General features: G+C 40.6%; 1 protein-coding gene across 4 annotated transcripts in view; it reads left to right on the forward strand.

Annotated features, from left to right (window-relative positions):
• Positions 1 to 23,263, forward strand: part of BTRC (beta-transducin repeat containing E3 ubiquitin protein ligase) — a 123,048-nt gene that overhangs the window by 37,359 nt on the left and 62,426 nt on the right. For all 4 annotated transcript variants that reach the window (XM_032994479.2, XM_032994499.2, XM_032994494.2 and 1 more), the window contains one exon: positions 11,647 to 11,724. In XM_032994479.2, coding sequence (XP_032850370.2) covers positions 11,647 to 11,724 — 78 coding nt within the window. The remainder of the gene's footprint in view (positions 1 to 11,646; positions 11,725 to 23,263) is intronic.

The raw sequence follows: 23,263 nt of genomic DNA on the forward strand, positions 1-23,263 counted from the left end.
TTCTTCACCTGGAAGCAAAAAATTAGAACTAGCTGGAATTGCTTTGTGTACTGTGGCTGTATGCAAGAGAGAAGTTGCAATAAGGACTACTGCGATGGGATTTTGCATGAGAGCTTGTTGAAAATCAGGAAAATGTGTCAGTGGCAGCTCCCACAGCTGCTACTGTCCCACTTTGGAGGACTTCAAAAAAATCTCCAAAACTCCAAAACACGTTCTTTTTATGTCTGAGATGAGCTGTCACACTTTAATTGTTAAAATACATACATGACATAGCCATAAGTAAAATGTTGTATGTGTAAGAGTTCAAGTACTGAGACTCATTTTCATCCACTTTTTGAGAGTCATTGATACATAAGTATGATACCTTTTAAAAGTCTGGTCTTTCTTGTGTTTGGTGTCTTTGTTATGTTCCAAGACCAGTATCAATAAAACATGTTTCAAACACTGGGCAAGAAATCATCTGCTTAAAACGAAGAAATGTTGCCTTTTCAACATATAGATCTGATTTTAAAGCAGATGAGATAACAACATTGACACTCTAATTTGGAAGGACTTTAATTCACTTGCTTAAAAAGAAGAATCAGGCTTTCCATCTATGGATTGCTGGCATGTACTAATAGACTGTTATTCATCTGTCTGTATTTTCTTTAAATCGTTTTTGAGCCTCCCTGTGTTGTCCTGCTCTGCTGACATGTATCCCATGTGGCAAGAGGGAGTTTTGTATAATCACCCTGCTTTAATCAATAGAATAATTGATAAACCAGATAAGATTTAAACTGATTACCTCCCCGAGTAGAACTCCCTGAGGGCCTTGGACTCTCTTAATTTTGACATGTATGTTGTGTACCCCGTGGATGAAGTGCAGTTTGAATTATCTGTTTTTATTTGCTTAATGACGGGGAGGGTGTTAAAGTCAAATGTTTAATTAACCCAGCAATGGGCTGCGCTGTCACTTACACACACATCCAGCTGATTGAGATATCTCACCGAGAATACTGAATAGGAATGATAATGCGGCACTGAGACGGAAGATTGCTTTTTCAATCCATTTGCTGGGTCACTGCTTTGAATGTCTTATTGGATGAAAGGCATTCAGCCTGGAAAAAAACCTCAGCATTTAAGTACATTTTGTTTTCCTGGCCCCTCTCCGCCAAGAAGTTAACTAAAACAGATATGTTGTAGGTTTAATAAGCCATTCATGTTGTGGCAAAAAGCTGCAAGTAGTGGATCTCAATAGGCAGTGATCTAGAGCTGTGTAATTTCCTATAGGAACAAAATGTTTGCTAGCCCCAAGGTGTCTGCAGACAAGACACTATATACACCTTTATTTTTCCTTCTATGATTGCTTGACTACCTGCCCCATTTGATGGTCTCGATAGCAGGTCCAACTCTTCTTCCTTACCCAGCAGAGTAAGATTTTCAATAACGTTTTGTAACTCCTTGCTCTAGTTCAAGAAAATGGAATTTTGGAGTTGGAATGATTTTGTAATAGCAGAACCTAATAGTAAGCTTTTAAGTAGAAATGTTACAGTAGGGGCTGTTGTGTTACTACTTTCAAGTTTGGTCTAGCCAAATCAGGAGCACCCAGGGGTTTGTTTCTTGGGCGGCAGCTGTTAGAAGGCTGTGATGCTTGCTAGCTAAATGTTATAATGTGCGATGCCTAATCTGTAATTTTCCATTCTTTTATTAGGAGATTATAAATTTTTTTTTGCTTGATGTGGTGGAAGGTTGGGACATGTTTAGACTTGCACTTTTTTTTTTAATATATCATCAGTGAGGTTTTTCAACAGCGCCATGTGGAAGTAAACACACCATGTATTGGAAGTTAACTACATTTGCCCCCTAGTCCAGTAGTGGATGATGCTTCCTGTAATGAATGCAGCTTTGGAAGGTGGAAAAGGCACCAAGGCCTGCCTGTATGGAGAAATTACTACTGAGAGGTATGGTGGAGAGATGGTGCTACGGCACATGAACTGCTCCATGGTGACTCTGTAGGTGCTTCAAACCTGTTCTAGATTGAAAACCAAGTCGCTTGGCTGCAGGGCCACCTGGCTCACATTGTCTAAGACCCCAAGATATGGGTGCCTCTACATGCTGTGGTGTAGACAATATGTTGTGAATTCACGTCAATCTAACTGTAGTAATATCGCTGAGTAGCCCTTTCGTTTAAACAGGTGAGCTGCTTTCATTCTCTATTTCAGGGAGGAACTGTGCCTAAAAAGTTAATGCAGTGTTGGACACAGAATCTGGGGTTTGTTCCCCCATGCTGTCATTTTGACTTTGGGCAGACAACTTCTGCTTCATAGCTTTGTTTTGTGCCTCCTTTTCCCCTTTCCTGCAATGAAAAATAGGAAGTTAAGAAAAGCATAAAACAGGACAGCGAGATGAGGACAGTGAGGTTGAATTAGATGTTTGGGAGTGAGAAAGCCCTGTGGAAGGAGTGTGGTGAGAAGTGGAGGTTTTCATGTCTGCTTGACAGGAAAGCTCAGAATGAGAGGTTTTGAAATAAAAAATCAAAATAGTAAGTGTAGATGATGGGAGGGAAAGGGGTTTTATAGTGAAACCAGGGAGACGACGTTGATCCTTTGAGAAAAGTAGTTATAAAAAGTTAGAAAATAATGCTTCAAGGAGGACGTGAAATCTACAGCAAAACCAGCCAATTTTACAACCCATTTCTCAGAGCACTTGCAGTTCCTATGCAGATGAAGCTGTAATAAATATTGTATAAAGAAAGTTAATATGTATCTAGAGAATTTTAATAAATAAAAAAGTTTTTAAAAACTCTCCCCAGATCCATTGGTTCTTGCTAACTCTTGTTAGTACTAGAAATAAGTTTTTGACATATTTTTTTTGTATGTTGGTTTATGTTCAGAGCCTGTAAAAGCTGAGTTTGTGCTTCCCTCCCTCCCCCTTACATGTAGGGTTAAATATCAAGAAGACATCTTATTCCAGCATACAAAAGCAGTGCTAAAAGCTATGATTCGTGGGCGGGGGAAGGAAGAATCCTTTGGACTGAGAAAGTGTATAATTTCAAACTTTAGTACTTTAACACCCTGGGAAGAATGTTGAAAATGAATTTTTGTAAAAGGAATGTGGCAAAATGAAGGCAACAAAGAAGTGAGAGCCAAGCCTTGATTGATTCAGTTCTTCTCTGAAAGGCTTCTGTTGTATGCAAAATCCCTCTTTCTGAAGTATGTGTGGCACAATTCTGCAGTCTGATAGAGAAATTTAACTTCAGCTGAAACTGTTTAAAGAAGAATTTGAGCATGAATTTAAGACTGAAGAAATCATTGAGGTTGTCTTGAAGAACAGAAAGGGAAGAATTCTGTTTTGTGTACGTGGGGAACAGATATGCAGGGTAAGTTGCTAGTAAGAGATAAACCAAAGCACAGTGATAATAAGATTCAGAACAAGTCCTGTCACCAGTCTTACATAAGTGCCCTGGTTGGATATTTGGAAGTATACCCATATTATGTGTATCATAAGGTTAATTGGATGTTTTCATCTATGTTTTTTAGGAATATGTGCTTTCTGTTCCTTAAAAAGGTGTAGATAGCTTTGAACTACTATAAAATCTTGGAGTACAAGATGTATGCTATAAAATCATGCATAGAAAGTGCTAGCTATAAAAGCATATGTATACCTGTGAAGGTGCTGATCGATTTGTGCTATTTAGGAAAAGAAATTCTGAGCCAGAGCTGGCTGTGAGAAAATGCAAATAATAAAATTCAACTAGAGATCCTTGAGGCTTCTTAAGCTCTAACCTTCTTATGAGGAATGGGGAAGTCAAACTGCCTAATGCAGATGTCTGTGAGTTACAAAAATAACCAGATGTCCTGATTAGCAGAAGCAAATGTTCTTCCCTTAATCCACGTGAAATTATATTCAAAGGCTCTCCGGATGTAATGCTTGTGTAAATAAGGCACCAACAAACACTGGAATAGAAAGGGCCATTGGCCAACTAGCTTGCAAGGCTTGAAAGCTTGAATATTAAAAACAAATTTACCACTGCTGACTCTCTTAAATTCACAGAACAGAAATGTTAAGCAGGGCTGCTTCCTGGGGAACGTGGAAAGACTGTTCTCATTAGCCATATTTTCTCTCTCTCCCTTTCTCTCCCCCTCTGTCTCTCTTGCTCTCATTTGAGAAATGTGTATGAAGTAAAGCTAGTTTTTTAAAATTTCCCTAAATGGCTTGTTCCCAGCAACTGGATTTGTGTTTATTTTTTAACTACAACTAGATTCGTGCTCTTCAAAATGCGTCTGTTCATCAGATCTTTGATAATTATGCTGGCTTTTGGTATTTTAACATTAAACTGAATTTACTGTTCTATAAATGCTAAGACTCCCCACACCTTTAAATTATCCTTTATAACCAACCATTAATAAGTTAACTTGATGAGAAACTCTTCTTGATGCCATGAAGTTACATTATTAAGTCTCATTGTTTTGAAAGTGTGTATTTTCTTAATTATTGATTTGAATTAAAAATAAGGAAAAATATGAAGGATCCATTCTACAGATCTAAAAATCAGACTCTTGTCCTGGTTTTTAACTGCAAAAAAGGTTGTTGAAACTTTTGTTATTGTGGGCAGCGTTAACATAGATGCAGACTAAACTAGGGCTTGTGTGAACATGTTTGTATGTGTCTGGTTGGAGGGGCAGTGTTGTACTTTTCCATTTTCACTGCTGTCAGTGCTTCAGTTTTAAGAATTTAGGTTTTAGTAGATACCTGAGCTGCTTGGGCATGAATTTGGAGTTCATTTCTCTAGGTGCCATGTAAACTTTCAGGGTGGGGGTGGAGAAGTCCCTATCATGGAGAGTTTATAAATGTATTAGAGGAAAAAAAGCTAGGATTCTGTTCAGCTAACAAAGTAATAGACATATAAATATGATACACATGTGCATACCTGTCTGCAAAGCAGGCACAGAGCTGGAAGGCCAGTTTAGCTTATTCCAATTCCTTTTCTCACATCAGTCACTGCAAGGCAGGCTGCAGTTTCTCTGCCCTCTCCTTCTGTCATTCTAATGCTTAGCCATAAACCCCTTGCAAAAGTACCATTTAACTTTAAACTTGTAAGAGCTGGAAACTTGTCTGTGCCTTCATTCTGGGCTGAAGTCACCCCCTTGTGCCTACACATTGCAATTTATGGTGTTCTCTGAAAGGATGTAATCTTGGTGAATGTTCAGAGCAGCAAATGCCAAGGAGGAATGGGGTCTGATACTTATCTCTGCAGTTTCATTGCTGTGGATCTCCCTGTGTGTTACAGCTGTCATTTTTGTTTTATCTACCGAACAGGCAGAGCATTGCCTTCAAACTTGCAGCTTTCATACTTGCTTTTTCTCAAAGAACATTACCAATGTTAAGGACTGTTTTTATATATTGTAGTGACTAGCCAAATAAGCATGAGTTTGAATGTTTCAGGCCTCATGTTAGGAGAAAAAGGAGAAGCCATCCTTAAATGTGTTTAGTGGATGTTAGACCCATATTTTTTTTTTTTTAACAGTAATACTGCTTTCAGGCTGACATTGGCTATGCCAAGATTCATCCTAGCACTGTTTGAAATGGCTGAGATATTTATAAACTGACAGACAGCATTTATAAAATCAGGATGCTGACAGTCCCTTAACGATAACAATGGGCTTGGGCTCATCTATCACTTACAAAGGTTATTGGAAAGGGAACGTAAGGCTTATATGTGCCTCTAGTCTTAGACTGACACTTATTTCCACACATTGTGCTCTTGCTCTCTCTCTCTCTCTCTTTCTCTCCTCCCTCCATCCCCCTCTGTTTTTCGGTCCACTCTGGCTGACAAGGGCATCAAGCAATTGCAGCTAATTTCTTCATACCTTTACCCAATGATTCCTTGTCCTGTTTTCTGCAAGAAATTGATGCAAACTAGAAGACTCTAGTGTCTTGGGGCAACACCTCCCCCCTCCTAAACAAGAGGAACATCCTGACTGCCGACAGGCTGCTGACTTAAATTGGGAAAGAAGAACAGTGAGCGTTGACTGACAGACTTAACCTGGGGCTGGGCAGGGGTTAAGCAGGCCTTCTGCTTCCTTTTCCTTTCATATAGCACCAGTCTGCAGACAGAATGCTGATGTACCTACTTTATTCAGTGGCTCCCTCTTGGCTGAGACAGTGCGCCTCTGTCCTTGGTGAGGAGGACCAAGTGCGGCACAGGGACACTTCAAGAAACATGAAAGAGGATGTCAGTTATTTTCAAGCTCTGATAAAATGCTGCATTCACTTAATGCACCTAGGAGCCTGAGGGTCAGGTCATTATCAACAGTTTGCTCTGGAAAAGGAGAAATGCACTATTTTGCTGGTGTGTGCTAAAGCATCTATTTTAATGTGGTAACAGAAATACCAAGACAGCTATGTCTGGCATCCAGTTTGCCCTTGAAACATTTACTTTACTGTAACTGTTTAGACACTGTGTTCCCAATGTATTATTTGCTTAGAGACCTGAAATACCCAAGTAGGTTTCCTACATGCGGTTGGATCTGCTGATACTACTAAAAACACACCCTGCCCAGGCTTCTGTTCGAACTGATGTATACGCACGCAATGGCTAGAGTGAGACTTGATTGGCTTGAGGGGGTCTATTTATCAGGGAACTCGATTAAAATACAGACTGCACATGACATCAAATTTGTAATCATTTTTCCACAGCAAGCAAGCATTTTCTGTATTGGATGCAGGTGTTTAAAGCAATAGTGTGTTTTAAGGGCCAGTGCAGCACAAATTCTGGCCTTTGGGATAATGACAAGTGTTTTGCCTGCATAAACAATATATTATTTCCCCCCCCCCTACACCCTGAGGTCCACACACACCTAGTTTCCCTCAAGCTCATCATCTCTGTCAGGTTAATCAATAGGCACCGTATGGCAGAGGGTCAGTAATCAGTGTCATCGTGCCTTTAAATCGTGTTGAAAATTTGCTTAAAGCCTGGGCCAATTAACATCGAGATGATGAATGGATGGGTAGATGGGAAGAGCCTGGCGCTCAGGGGCTTTGTGAGAAGGAGATGCTCAGCTGTTGAGCAGCAGACACCAGCGAATAAAATCAGCCATTCATGTGAGCTCAGTCCACCCACTCTTAATGATAATGTCAATCTAGCAAAATATATACACATTGGAGTTGTCATGAGTTCATAAATCAAAGGAGTTTGTCAAAGGCATTCAGATTAACGAGGCAGCAGCAATAACAAGTCAAATTTGCATAGAGAATTGCCCGAATCTCAGTAAATTATGATCCTGTTTTTCATTTGATTATTTGCTAATGTCTCAAGAGGGAGAATGATTATATTAGCATGCAAAATCTACTCCAGAAGTAGAAATCCGAGGTATAGCAGACCAGCACACGATGACAATTAATCAGTTTCTGCATACTAGCATAAACGCACAAGGCCCAGAAATGAACTCCTTTTTTTATTATTATTTCTCCTTGCTACTGATCCAAATGGTTCAGCTTGACAGAGACTTTATATTGCTTTAACAGTGTTCTGAATTGTGCCTGCAGGCAAGACATAGTTATGCAGCTATAACCAACCTATCCATCTGCCAACCAGATTGGAATTCTCCTATCCAAGGCTTCCATTAACCCCCACTGACAGCTCCAAACAGGATTAAGAATTTGAAAGCATAAAAAATAGTTGTGCTCTTCGCACAGACACACGCTTCTCCCCCACCCTCACCTCCCCACACTTGGAAAAAGGCTGCGTCTGTACTCTTTTATAATTAGTGCAGGGCAGAACAGCACCAAAGAAAGCCTCCCCCAGTTGGCAGGGGTTTGATTTCCACCACGATGAGTGAGGCGGTACTAAAGGTAGCTCTGCCCAATTGGTAGTCCCTGGGAGTGCATTTCTCCGTGTATTATATCTCATTCCCAGCAGTGTTTTGCTGGGCTGTGTACGCAAAATACTGCATGTCATCTCCCGTCAAATGCTTCAGTCTAGGGATTTCGTATGCATTATAGCATGGTGTGTTTAGTGGTGGAAGAGGCTTCATGGGGAGAGTTAAATAGTAATAATTTCGTAGTAGTCTTTAAGACAACCTGCCATGGAGTTATATTCTGTTAATTACAGGCTGAAGTTTTAAATGCAAATCAAATTTAAAAGGATTGCATTCCAAACAGTAGCCATTTTAGGAAAAATGAGGTATGGAGGGCAGAGCCCCTTTACAGGAACCTCCTGCTAGGGAGAAATTTTGAAGGTTACAAGAACTATGAGCTTGGGTTTCCTGGCTTCTCTTCCCAACACTTCCATTGTCATTGTGTGACCTTGGGCAAATAAAAAAAAAAATCTATTTTACCTGTCGGGGGGGGCAATATTTATCTCACCAAGAGTGATCAATTTGTGCTTTGGAGACTTCAGCACTTCTCATCTTATTTTGCTTATACTTGTTCAAAAGGAGAAACGCCTGCACGCAAGCGCAAACACTTTTGGCTAGTCTGGCTTTAGTCTATGAAGGAAGACTTGCCTGCAGGATTTAAAAATTTTTCCCTGATAGAAGGGAGTTTGTATGGCTTTTCAGCCTTCTGTATGCACCGTTTTTCTTCACTTCTTTCACCCTAGCAAATTCCATCATTCCTCTACTACGAATCAAGTACAGTCATTGCAGATCTTTAATATTCCCAGCGAGTATACCCAACTTACCGTCTGGATACCAAATGCTGCTTTCCAGGTCTGTGCCCGAGACGTGTGTTTCAGTAACCACGAGAGGGTGCTCAGAGCGGTTCCTCCCTTTGTCTGCCTCTCTTGCGGCTGAGAGCATCACTGAAGTCCTGCTGAAGCAAACCTTATTCTGACCTCACACATGTTTATCCCTCCTCCCACCTTGTTCAGCAAGGAGAAATATATAGATGTACCGTTTCAGTCGATTACGTTATGCTCTTCCCATGGCCATGGCTAAGTGTTGCCCTATCAAGTGAAATTTGCTTCCACGCAGCTACAGTTAGTCCTGAAATATGCAGGGTCTCGTACCTGCACCTGGATTGATGGGTCTCCTATTCCTGAGAAATGAGCGGGAGTTATAAACATCTGTGCTTTTTCTTAAGCGTAATGCTTTCCAGTCATTCTGTCTTCACCAAGCGTAACTTACTTGCCGACAAAAGTGCATGAGCAGCGCTCCTCTTTAATAGTCTGCTATCGGAGCTGCTGTGTTGGTGCTGTAGAATGGTGAGACGCCAAGCTGTGAACCACCATATGCACTTGGCAGTCTTTGTCTGGTCTTTGTTCAGCCAACCTCTTAGCCTTGCCACCTATAAAGATAATGAATGCAAAATGGTCCTCTGCTTGCTCTTAAAATTAGATGCTCAGCTTAAAGAAAAAGTAGATAAATTGATGCCTTGCAGTAACTAGAAATTTCAAAATAAGGGCTGACGATTCACCAGCAGCACTGATTTTCCGGCTTTTTGATGTTCTTTGAGGGAGGATCCTTAATGACTTCAGAAGGCGATAAGAATGCAGAATTTCACTGTTGAGGAAAGATTGTTTAGAAGGGGAAATTGTTTTGGCACTTACAGTAGGGTTGGGGGTGGATGTTGAAAAAGCTTCCAGAAATAGTAAACAGCCCCCTCACCCCTCCAACAAAATGCATTTCCTGGAAATGCGTAGCAACTCACCTCAGGTTCTTATGTTTCTTGCACCTGTTTTTTTTTTTTCTCCAAATCACAAAAATGAAATTCCTTACTTGAATTAACCACTTACTAAACTGTATTTCATGAGCAGAAAAGAGCAGCTTTAATGTCTGACCTTATTTTTTGGAGAGATGTGATTTTAGCTTGTACGTTTTTACGACCGCAGTCCTTCCTAAGCTGGATTTAATGTAATAACTTGGTCCTGGCTGAGACCTCATATGAAAACTTTTAAAAGCTGGCTGCTTACAGCGATTTATCAGGCCTGTTTAGGATTGATTTCCATTATAAAACCCTGGTTACAGCATCCCAGATGTAATGATGAAATCTGTATTTTGTTTTTTTTTTTTTTAAAAAAAAAATAAATTCCAAAGTCACTGGTTGATCTGCAGGCCTTGATTTACACAGAATCCTCCTGAGTTTGACATCCCACCTGTTTTTTTTTTTGTTGTGTTCCTCCCTCCCCGCCCTTCATCTGCCGTTTCTCAGCAAACAACTTCTACCCCTGCCCTACCTCCTGACTGTACTTTTTCTTCCCCTTCACCAGACCAGCAAACCTGAGCTGCCTGGACGGCGCCTGGTCACGCAGCACTGCAGTGGGCACACGAGCACACTGCTCTTCCGATGGCTTCCCGCAGCCTGCTCGCTTTCTGCGAGCCCTGCTCTGCCACGCTGGCTGCTCGCAGGGCCCAGCTCCTCCTTTGCCAACAGATGCCACTTCTGTCTCCTGAGGTGTTGGGCTAGAAGTTGGCTCTGCGAGGAGCCAGGCAGAGCCATGCTCAGTGAAGGACGGGTTATTTGGGGGATGAGAGGTACAGAACGGAATCTTCTGCCTTAAAATGCACGCTCCTGAGTTTGTCTGCAAGTAACTAGAAAACCACCCTTTTCCTGGCAGAGCTCTCCCTGAGCAGTTTTTCTGTATCTCTTTAAAACCTGTTTAGTTGCTCGCTACTGAATGCGTGGGAATGTGGCCTAAGGCTATGAATACTGTGGTGATCAAACTGATTTTAGATGTGTGTGTGGGATTCCCCCAAAGCTGGCTGTCATTACTCTGTCAACGCAGTGGCTGAACCTGTGCAGAGGAGCGCTCTCTTCTGGAGTAGTTGACTTTGGCAGTGGGGACAGCATTCCCACCATGTACCCAGCAGTTTTTAACCAAATGTTTGCTGCAGACTGCATGTCCTCAGACAAAATGTAGCCTGTCTTTACTCTAAAGCAAGTAATAATTGGTTTTAATCATGAGTTTAGCAGGCCAAAAGTCTCCTGGTGGTCTTTCTTACTCATGATGGAAAAGCCCTCGTATTTCTTCTTGTTCACCTTCTTTTGTCTTACTGATGCTCTTTTTTTGGAGGTGGCAAAGCTCCAAAGGTGGCAGCTTTTTGGAGCGTCAGTCTTTCTAGAAATTGTACATATATCTAGAGTCAGGGCAGGAGTGAAAAACACAGCCATGATATCATACTCTACCTACATTTTTTTTTTTTTTTTAAGAATCTCCTGAAAACCTCTTTCACCAGAATTTAGAATTATCATAATTTCTCTATGGTTTTTGTCAGCCAAGCAGACTCAGTGCAATTAATAATTGTTAGGCAGCTTAAAAGCATAGGGGCACAGAGAACAACAGTTGTACCCACTAACAAACTTTTGTTTTCAACAGGTTCCACTGTTTTAAATAATTATTATGGGGTGTTCAGGAGCACTGGTGTTGCCATACTGATCCAACCACCATTTCAGCTTTTCATAGTGGCTGTTACTGGTAGTTTCAAAATAAATCCCCAAAGCACAGCCTTCTTCAATGGGTACCTGCACAGTGGTGCATTGTTGTGTTGAGGAGAAGAAATTCTTTCTCTACCATAACAAGCTGTTTGGCTTAAAAGTACAAGTTAGCCTCCGGTATATGTATGCGTAAAATACTACAGCCTGTGTAATACAAATATTCTGTTTCTTTTCTCCTCGCAGAGTAATATTAGGGATAAGAACTGAATTAAAGCTTACTTTCTTTCACAGAATTCCTCTGAGAGAGAAGACTGTAATAATGATGAGCCCCCTAGGAAGATCATTCCCGAGAAGAATTCACTTAGACAGGTATGTGATCAGTCTCTTTAAAAATGCAATAAAACTTTCTAGCTATTTGAATCCTTAAATGCTTCTGGAAGCTGAAGTCTGACTTGTGCTTATGGAAATCCTTTCTTTTCTCCTTTGAAGTCTGAACAAGTCACACTGTACCTAGGAAAATCTGACACAGAGATTTAGCTTTCAGGAGAAATTGATGACTCTTTCTAAAGAAATCTAGACTTCGGTATAGTGCAGTCAGCTGTGACTCTCTAGTTTTCTCTATTTGGTGTCATCAAGACTTCTTCAGCCTTTTCTTGTTGGTAGTATATTTTGCCGTGCTTCAGATCAAGAGTCTCAAAGTGTTCTACAACAATTAAACTTTTCATTGCCCTTGAAGGTGGATTTTCTTGGGAGGTGATGTCCAGGTTAATAACCTGAAAAATGACCTTTCTTGTTTCTTCTACACTTGTATAAATTACTAATGGGTAGAAAGGAGGAAGGATGGTCTGATATATGAAAGGCAAAGAGATTATATTTTATAGTAAAGCAAATTTCTTACCAATTCAAAATAATAATTTTTTTTTAATCCCCGTGTTCAACACAAGGAGTCTGGCTTGTGATTTCTGGGGGATTTCAGTTGTATTTAGTGATTTCAGATCCTTTTTCACTTTGCTCTTTCTCTTCACTACAAGCTTCAGGCAGCAGAAGCAAAAATATGTCCATGCCTTAGCTGCCGAAGGTTGCTGCCTGGTGTATCAGAGTAAAACCTTTGATGAACGTGACTTAAGTGAATACCCCAGGCCACACATTGCAACAGCTGAGGAATTGGCACATTTTCTTCTGCATCTCAGCCACAGGAGCATCAGTCTCAGGCAGAGGAATAGGGTGCTACTACCCCACTGCTGCTATTTCCAAGAGAAATTGTGAGTTAGAACTGTAGTAAAGGAAAAAAAATACCTTTTTAATATAGTGTGCTTGTACTCAGAGTTGTTGTTTTGGGGAGGGGTGGTTTTTTTTCCTTTTTTTTTTTTTTTTTTTAGTAATGTGTTGTTAGGAGTTTTTGACTTTGTGGGAGTAAATGTCATGTGAAGGACTGCATGTGGCTAAAACAGGTCCAACTAACAGATGTAGTCCATTTAAGTCTTTCAGACAAGAGTCAATATGCTAGGATAATGAGTGAGTTCCCAGATATTGCTGAGAAAGATTTTCTTGTAGAATTGATCAGATATGTTGCACCAAACTTCAAATGTTTCTGGCATTCAGCAACAAACAGCGAGAATTAGAGGAAGAGGGCAAAGCTACTAGGTCCCTACTGTGTATACCCAGGATAGCCAGCAAGGTCCCCAGCACACCAGAAAACGGTATTTTTTTCATCTTTAAGTTATTTTATTGATGACAAGTCTTCAGGTTCAACAAGAAAAGGTGTATATCTCTTTTCCAATTAAGGGTTCATAGTAGAAGATGTTAAAGTCAAAAGTAACATGAGTTACCTGTTTTGTGTACCCATGATATTAAGGAGGAGACGAATATTCACAAGCAGTATTGTACAGATCAAGAAGGTACAGTTTCTTGAGTTGGGTTTCCCTTCTGTTATATTTCAATCTGCAGAATTATTCTTGGTGTCCAGGGAAAACTGTCTTTCCCATAGGCCCTCAGTTCATCATAACCAATGTGAGTAGATACCAAGAATACACCTAAAACCCCACTTGTACTGTCCAAATATTTCATATTGGAAATAATTCACATGGACATTGTTTACACTGAAGATGATTAGCTGTGTTTTAGGATATTGTTGAGATGTTGTATCAGTCTCCATCTTTGTGTCCAGTTTTTACAGTGACAGATGCAGGACAAAATCCTTGGGTCTTCTCATTGCTCTCTGAGGCCTTTTGTGTTGAGAACAGTGTTTGTGGACAGGTTCAAGATGTAGTCTTAGTCTTAAAGCATGTGCCCTCTTGTCTAGATCATAGGAGGTGGTTGACCACGATTTTGTGCCTGTTGTAGAAGCAATTTTGGTTCTTTATGTGGGCATAAATAAAGATGTCCAAGCGTTTTTGGAAGCTCAGATTGCTCCTCTTCTCTATTGGTGATGGACAAGAAGCAGTGGGGAGTTTTCCAGCTCTAGGTGCAGAAGTCACACATATGCAGCCATATGCCCATATACTCATCATGAATGAATAGAGCGATACTTACTGGAAAGATCTCCATCTCCTACAGGAAGGTATGCAGAGTGGCTATGCTGTCTTACATCTATCCATACTTTGTAAAACCGAAAAGATCTGACCTGCCAATGGTGCCAAAGCAGTAATACACAAAAAATGCTTTCCACCTTAGTGAAAAGACGCTAACTTGGTAAATATTGAGTGTACAGTTTCATATTTTCTGTCTCTCCCTTGAGACACTACTGTTAAAATTTCATTATTGGGGTACATAAACCTACATGCACAGAGGAATTGCATGTGTGTATGTGGGTAGAGGAGAAGACTGTTTACTTAAATGGACTTTCCAGTGAAAGTGTCACATATTTAGTACTTTTTGATTAGTTTTAGATAATTAATGAGGTGCATCAGACCACTTCAGGGGAAGTGTGATGTCTTGACGTGTTCAGCTACTGACAAGTTTAAGTAAAAGTGTGCTACCTTTTCTTGCCTTGTGTTCCTGGTATGCAGCCTTAGCTATAAGTGTTTTCTCAGGTGGGTTTGAGGAACAGACACAGCAGAAGGTGGAGGTGATATGGAGGTGTAATGGTTACTTAAGTATCTGAAGTTGTAAGCAGGGGCTGAAGACACCTGTTTCTCAGTGTTATAGACCTCTTACTAGGTGAAATACCATTCTTCTGTTGAATACAACATTTTTTGGAGAAGGGTGTCTTTAGAAGTCTCAACAAGTAGAGCTGTGTCCTTGAAGTGCTGGAAGTGGAAAGCACGGCCACTCTTAGGTGCATGAGGGGCAGCAAGGCAGAAGAGACATGTGAGATTAGGACTGGGAAAGTAAACAGAAAAAGGCAATGAACTTGACCCTGCTAGCTGGAACAGTGAAAAGATTTAAGCTGTGACAGACTTTGAAGTAAGGATGCAAGCATTCAGTTCTTGTTGAGTGCTTGATCTGACAAAATTAAATTTTGAAGGGGTAAACTGAAAATCATAGTATGAAAACAGACTTCAGAAAAAACAATGACAAGTGGCAAAAGTTTTTGGCAACTTTATTTAAGCTAACAAACGAATTTTCACACTGCAAAGTTATAAATTAATTTTAATAGGCTGATCCAGATGGTCCATTTGGAAAATGGATAGCTTGATCTGTTGAAAATTAAACTAAATTTATCTCTCTCATACTTCAAACTGAAGTAAGCGTGAGAAGAGTGCCCATTAAGTCCAGCTCATACAGATGGACCGGCAGGTCACACATGGGACTAATCTGATTCATTTTAAAAATAAATGCATGAGTTATTGAATCAGGTTCCTGTTTCAAGCCCTGCATGTGAGCATGTGTGTGTGTGCCGCCCTTTCAAAGGGACTCGCAAATGCTTCAGTGCCTTTTTAACCTGTGTGTTTCCATTTTAATTCAACTTCCTTGCCAAAAAACATAATTAGTTTTCAGTGCCTATCATTTAGCATTAGACCCAAACACTAGATTGATTAGGTCAGACATTTGTTATTTTAAGGGCTATGTCTCCATTTTTCATTTATGAAGAACATGAGCTCAGTAGTCTTGGGGAGAGAGCCGGCCTTTAGAAACAGGGAAGGGGAAGCTCTCTGGGGGCCCCTCCAGCCTTTTAGCTTCTGGGTGTCTTTAACAGAGCCATGAATGCAGATTTGTAAATTTATTGCAGTGCCATCTGTTTTTTTTTGCAGGAACCGTATTATTGTTGGCTCGTATCTGACTATTGTGGTGGTCACTCCCCAGGAGCTTGCCCTCATCGTCCTAAGGAAAGTGATGAATAGTGGGGGTCAACATGAATAGGTCACAGGGCAGCTGTCCGGGGCTGCCCTGAACTTGATTACCCCACTGGTTTTTAAAGAAGACGGGCACAATGCAGGTTGTTTAAAACCCTCCCTCTCTTCCCTTCGGTGTGGCAATAATGAAGTGCCTTTTGCTGCTGTGGTTTGTCTGTGGGCGAAGGTACCTTGTGGGGAAATGCTGGCAGCAGTGAGGCTGCTGCACTGTACCCCCTGCAAACCTCATGTTGGACTCTGCTGTCTTTCTGTAAGCTTCCAGATGGAAGTCCGGGGGAAAAAAATCCCTGTCTGTTACCCCATTCAAACAGGCCCCTTAGCATTTTCAAGAATATTCCCTCTTACTGTTTTGGCACAGAATATTACCTCAATTCTCTCTTACGGATTTGAGGTAATTTTGCAAAATTACATGTAACACCTAAAGCATGCTCTAGGCACTATTTCAAAGTTAAAATAGGCAGAGTCTGATCTTAAGAGTTTAAAGCCAATACTTAAGCAAACTGTAAGAAACAGAAAGCAGTTAAAGAAGGTAGAGCAAAGGAAAGACAAAAAGTAGCAGCCATCGACCATTTACTTCCAGCTCATAGCCTCATCCCACTGCTTAGGGCTCCTTTCCAGGCGTATTTCTCCTCTCCAGAAGTATTTCTGCCGAGCAAAGTTGAAGCCCTCTTTTTGACTGGTGAGGAAGATTAAATGGTGGGGTGGGAGTGAAGGTTCTCCAGCTCCCTCCCTTCTTTCCTGCCTCCCTCCTTCCAGGGAGGATTCTACGGTTCAAATTTGCCTTATGTTGGAGAACTGGCCGAGGCAGGACATAGCTGGTCTATAAAGTTAGCCTGGTTACCTCATCTTTTATGCTATTAACGCTTGCTAGTAAGGAGTTGCTGGTTGAAAAGTCTCCTGAAATTGCTAGGAGTACATCCCTAGTCTTACTTTTAAGATTATTCTTTCTGTTTAATTTTTTTTTATTTTCAAACAACAACAAAAAGATAATTTCCATTCCTCTGTGACACTTAATGCATATTAAAAAAACTAGCCAAGGCACATTGTGCTGAAGTCCAAGTTACAATGGGAATGCTGCCTTGTGGTGGAAAGGCCACTGGGCTCTTTCAGCATTAGTGCTAATAGGAATCTGTCACCCCCGCTGCATTGCTGCATTCCTCTGTAATTGAGTAAATTGCAAGTGTTGTCTGCTCTCCCCTGCCCTTTGTGTCCATGTCCACTTACCATCCGAAGAACGTGGGCGGTGATAAATAAAGTGCTGAACAGGGCTCTCAACTCTTTGAAAGCAGCGTGTTGCCAGCCCCTTAGTTATATTTCTTTAAGTGTTTATGTTTTTCTGTATTCTTTCTCTTGTGTGGCTGGAACCCTGGGGATCCAAAGCCATGAGAGAGGCCAAGAAGCTAACAAAGTAGCTGTCCCCTTGTTAGCTTGTTCCTTTCTTCTTTAAAAAACAAGATGAAAACCATCTGGCTCAGGGCCTTACATTTTCCTCCCCCATGCACCTCTATAGATGAAGAGTTTCACCTGCAGTGAGGGTTTACATTGATTAGGGAGGGAGCAGTAATTCAAGCCTCCATCCACTTCAGTGGTACTTTGCAGTCTTTAAAGGTGCTGACCCATTGAGTTAAACTGTCAAGGGAGGATAAAAAAGGAGCTTCATCCCGGGAGGTAACAGCTGCCAGGTTTTCAACACCTTGCACGCTGCTGGAAAAATGTCACAAATTGTCAATGGAAAGAAAAATCACTTGGCTGCCATCTTCCCTTAATGATGTGCCTTATAAAATGAAAGATTTAAGGGTTTAAAAATCAGCAAGTAGCTGTCAGGAAAAAAAACAGTCCTGAGGGATTTTGAACAATGGGCCCAACAAGATGTATCCCGAAAGACTGCAAATACTGCATCCAAGTTGGAATAACTGGATCTGATTGGGATGACCATGGTTATCTTTGCACAGTGGGACAAGAGGGAAGTGAAAGCAGCAGCAGCACAGAAGTCTAACATTACCATGCCTGTACTTTGAAGAAAAAAAAAAAAGGGGGGTAGAGGGGGAAGGCTGATTCATAAGCCAGTGAACTGAGAGAAGACATACTGTATTTCTGCTCTTTTGAGGACAATTTGTTTTCAAGCAGCTACCAGATGGCTAAATACCACGACATTTCCTTTTTTTTTCTTCTTTTCTTTAACAAGAGATCTAGTTCTCCTTGCTCTTTGTTTTTGTTTGTTTTAGTGCTTTTACACTGCTGAACAACCCCGTGGTGTTTGGGCATTGTGGCATACTCTTTTTTTGTTTCTCCCCCTGTGCATTGATGGATGAGGAAAAAAGATCTTCAGCTTTAGTGTAATTTTGGATAACAGGCAGATTGGTGTAAAGCTTTTTGTTTGTATTGTCTTGAGGTTTTTTGTTTTAGGGATCTCTTTTTTTCTTTTCTTTTCTGCTTGTTTTAGGTAAGTCATTTTAATTGTACTGAGTAATTAGAAGGTACACACAGCCAAGGGAGCTTTGTTATGGTAATTGCTCAAGAAAACCCACTCCCCAACTACCATTGCCATGTGTTGAGACACGTCTTCCCTCTAGTGGCAATATTAAGGACTCTGGCTTTCACAGTCAGCAAGGTGTAATTGCAATATGACAAACTGTGCTTTAGGGAAAATCCTGTAAATGATCTATTTTTTTGTTTGGCTAGTCTTTATTTTGTCTTATGACTTTCCGTGGAGACTGCCCTTCCCGAGGCTGGGCTAGAGATAACAAAAATTTCGTCTTAAGAAAATATCGCAGCGAATCTTGGGTAATGTCTTACAGCTTGACTTAATTCTAGTCTTCTTTTTAATTACCTGTTTATAAAAACGTTTTTAAATTTGTTGAGATTACTTAATTCTTTCAGAAGAAGCACCTCATTTGAAATAAATAAATAAATTGCATTTATTTTAAATAGTCCATGTGAAAGACCTTTAAAGGGTAATTAATGCAAGTCTCCTAAGACTCTAAGTAAGATGAAAGCGATCTTTCCAAATCTGCTGGAGTGATTTGTTTATATAACTTCCCACTTCTGCTGAATTCTTCTGAGTCTAATAACTTTTTTTCTAACCGTTTGGCAATTTGTGCTTAGCTACAAAAGCCCTTGTTCAAAAAGAACAGTTTAATAATCTTTTCCCTGAAAATGACTTGAAGGGAGGGTATGGGTTTTATCTTTTTGCTGTGTTTTTATTAGTGTTATCTTTCTCTGATAAATCATGTAATTATTAACTATTGGGGGGGGAAATCTTATTGAACTCCTGGGTTGCAGCTTCTATTAAAAAGTGGAGTTTTGCTCAGGGACTGGGGATTCTCAGAATAAATGGTCAAAGGAGTGGATTTCAGTTGGCGGAAAAGCTGCACACACACACACACACACACACAAGGAGTTCTGCCTGGGATGTGAGCCTTGAGGTTGACACAGTGTTTGTCTAGAGCTACGTGGACAAGAGTAGATACGTTTATGTGTTGTGTCAAAAAGCAGGATCATACTTTCTTTAAAAGGAAAAATGTAACCAAAGACACTTACAGAATGAGATCAGGTTCAGTTCTATCTTTAGTGAACCATAGTCCAGTGTCTCTGTGGCATTTTAAGCCTTTGGATGAGAGTGAATACAGCTTTGTGGTTCCCCTGCTTCTGACGTGATTTGGTGCTGCCATATATTTATAGGTTTTTGTTTGTTTGTTTTTTCATTAGAGCTTGTTTTGCTATAGGGCTGCTTAACACTGTTCTCAAACGGCTTTTGCAAGGTTAAAGGAATGCAGCTTGGTAACAAGTTTGTGTCATTTTAAATATATACCTCCCAGTAAATAAGGAGGAGCCTTGCAATCAATCCCTTTTAGTGTGTTATATGTTTCACCTGACAACTAAACCCTCTATTGATTAACCATTACTTTGTTAGATAATCTTGTGTCATTGAAGCCACTGTAAAAATTAAACTCTTTAAAATGTTTTACCCTAGCAGCAGTGTGAAAATTGAAAACTTGTTCAGAATTACAGCCAGCTTCCACAAAGAGGGTAGTTTTCAACAAACTGGTTTATGTTTGCATGCTTTATATGCAATATAAAAGCATATTAAAGCACTCCAACGCAAAGCTATCTGCTTGTGGCGTTGAACCAGGCTACCATTTCAGACTGCTTTTCCTTGGTGAAGAAACCTCTTATCTTGATGAAAGGTGAGGAGAAACTTGAACAGTTTTGCTGCAAATTAGATGAGATTCATAAAAGGGTTGAGCTTTAAAGGTGAGCTTGAGAAGCTTGCTTTTCTGAGGCTTGGTTCTGGTTTTGGTTTTTTGGTTTTCTTCCAGATTAGTCAGTGTTCTCATAGGCATTGGGATGACTGAAAGGAGGTACTCTGATGTTGCAGTGTAGCATAAGACACCATCAAATGTTTCACCTAAAATGTAGGGCTCTGCATTATTGCTTGATGATATGACATTCATTCAGCTTTCAGTTAGGTCTAGTAGCTGTTAGTATATGAATACAAATAAGCCAATATCAGGTGAAATCAAATCTCTGTGTCCAGCAGTAGTCTTGTGTCTCACAGTAGCCAGTAGCTGCTGCCTACAGAGAAACATTAGAAGGCAACCATATAGTACTACCATCACAGTATATTCTCCCAGCTTCTTATGACTTGACTTCATGAGCCAGATGCAGATTCTTTGCAACATTATCAATACATTTCTACTGAGACCTATTAAGTAGAGTGACATAACCTCTTTTTGCCCTTGGAATTTAGGGGCAAACTAGGCTTTCTTCTGCATTTTTGCTTTAAACCTTTTTTAACAAACTGTAGAACATGCACATGAACCTTCTTTACCCTTTTTATTCATCCCACAAGGCTAATAATGCATTCTTCTGTGAGAATGTGAAAATAAGAGCAGAAGAACTTCAGAACTTTTCAAACATAGTAATGGATGTTGAACTGAAGATCACTGTATGCTTTATTCTCAAATCTGCATCCTGATGTGTTGAATCCACTGTACATAGTCCTTTCAGGTTTTTTTTCCAACTTTTTTTATCAAGAAGCAAATTATGCTGAAAGACTAAATGGTTGTCTTGTAATTTGGCGCTTACATAGATCTTTACATAATGACATTACTGTGTAAAAGTTGATTCTCACCGTAAAACCATGTTCTTCTCTCCTGTCTGGGAATGAAAAGGTTGGGAAGGAGGAATTTAAGTATTGTTGGTGTGTTGTCAAGGGGCAGAGAGGTATTGATAACATGGGAATGCCCAGGCCAGTCAGACCCAGAGTCTGCTCCTCCAGTGCCAACTCCCGCACTGTCAGTGGAAGATGCCGTTGCATGAGAGCAAAGGGGTCTGGCCACTCTCTGTGCTCCATTCCCCTCCTGCTCCTGCAACATCTACCATGGTTGCACTAGGGATGGCCAGGGGATGTCGCTGCCAAGTACTCTATGCACCCGCTGCCCACCAGTTTGTTTAATCCCTTTATCCACTCTCTGTTGCTGTGTTTCTCCACTGTGTCCTGGCGCAGCTAGCTCCAGAAGTTCACTGACTGCTGTGTGAAGAAGTGTTTTATTTTATCGGCTTTAAATTTATACTATACTAGTTTTGTGAAGTGCCACTAGTTCTGGTATTGTGGGATTTGGTGAAGAAGTTATGCTGGAAGTTCACGTGGTGCTGTTCACAATGAGATGTAATGTGTGGATGAAAGTAATAAAAATTAAGTAATACCTTGGAATAATTATTTGTATCTATATTCTGATATGCACACAGCTTTTGAATAGTGGCATAGTGAGCTTCCTTCCTTCTCAGAAAGTTCTAGGGTTCTTAGATTTAGTATTCCACATTGTGTGTTTGGATTGTCAGCCTGTTGTAAGCCCAGCTTTTTAAAAGCTGGCTTGCTACCAAGGTTTGTGCATACCTGTCTTGGGAAGAAAAAGACCAACAAGATCTGAGTTTGGTTCATGTTTCACTTCATGGACCCACAGGCTTGCTTGTTGCTCTCAGTAAATGTTTTTGTGGCTGAGCTTTTCATCTGCAAAGTGGAGTTTGTAGTAGCTTTCTTCAAGTCAGGGCTCCTCATAAAATTTACAGTGTGTAGCAGATAAGGTGTGCAGAAATACTGCTACTGGAATTTTAGGAATTAAATTGCAAGTGAAAGAAATTACAGATTTATGATAAGTGGGTTAAATTACACAAATGTAAATACTGAACAAAGAATCTTATCAACTCTTTGTGGTTTTTCACCTTCAGAATCTGGTTGAATTTAACATGATGCTTATAAAATGAAGCTTGAACGGTATTGTCTGAACATCCGTGCAAAGCAGATGGTGTCAACTTTCTGTCCACCAATTGGGCCACTACATCTAAGCCACGCTTTGTAATAGTTTATGCCACTCTGATCTTTTTTTCTGAGGCAAAAGTTCTGTGCATACCAGAGTGATGGCTTTATGGTGTTGGCAAATATTTGCAAGAGGCTAAATTGAGTCCATCAGACTTCTGTTTGTTTGTGGCCTAATCCCAGTTTGAATCTGAACCTCCCCTGCTGAAAGATGCACTCTGCTCATCTGCACGGCACTTTGAAAGGATTTGTGTTTGAATTTTTCAGTTTCTCCTTCTGGATCTAGAGTCAGAAATTGCTAGCTGTCTGCTAGTCACAGCAGATAGCAATGTTGTGACTTGTAAGGAGATCTGCTGGAGCCAGGATATTCTGCATGCCTGTCGGTCACTGGTTGTTTTATGGTTAGAGAGCTCACTGAGAAATAAAACACGAACTGCTAAAGCGATGGAGAAGGTGGGGCTTCTGTGCTCCTTTTTGTTTCTGTTTCATGGTAAACTTTAAAGGAATCTGTAAAGAAGTCAGGTGGAATGGACTGTGATTTCCTGAATTTCCCCGAGTGTCTGTGGATGTACCTCCTCTCCCTCAGCATAACCTCCTTTCAGTCTCTTTACATTCTTGCCTCTGACATCCTTTGCAGTATGTTCCTCTGATGGTTTGTGTGTTGCCACTGACTACGTCTTGTGCAGTCAGGCCTGTGGCAGACAGGCAATAAGGGGAAATCATTTGAAGCTTTGGAGCAGAGGGAGAGGTTTAGGAGCCCTTAGCATGCCGGTGTTGCCCACAGGTTTTGTAACCTATGGCAGATGTGGGGTTGAATTTGTTTCAAATCAAACTAGAAATCAGTAGCAAGGCCTGAAAGAAGGATCTTCAGAGATTGCCAGCAAATATTAGTAGGGAGAGAACTGACAGGCAGTTCACTACAAATCTTTGTGCATCCTCCCCTTAAGGCAATCTTAAAAATATCATGACTGTTAGTATGTTTTACTTAGTGCCCTTGGAAATGTCTTTGTAGCAAGTTTAATTTCATTCTCTTTCAACATACTTCTTGGGTTTTCCCCACACAACTATTTGAGATAGCAACATCTTCTCTATGGTCCACTTACTACTCTTGCAACAAAGCAAGTTTGTGCTTGCTTTTGGGCTGCCACTTTTGCATGGGAGCAGTTTTCTGTAAGTGGCGACAGGCACTGGGGTATTAAGCCAATACTGGAGCTCTTAGGTGCTACTATACTCCTCCTCCTACTAGAAAATGTGAGTTTAATCAAGTAATGCTTTAAAAGATGTTGAAAGTAAG

This window comes from Tyto alba, unplaced genomic scaffold, assembly GCF_018691265.1.
Source record: "Tyto alba isolate M040663 unplaced genomic scaffold, T.alba_DEE_v4.0 Super-Scaffold_1, whole genome shotgun sequence".
NCBI classification, from domain to species: Eukaryota; Metazoa; Chordata; class Aves; order Strigiformes; family Tytonidae; genus Tyto; species Tyto alba.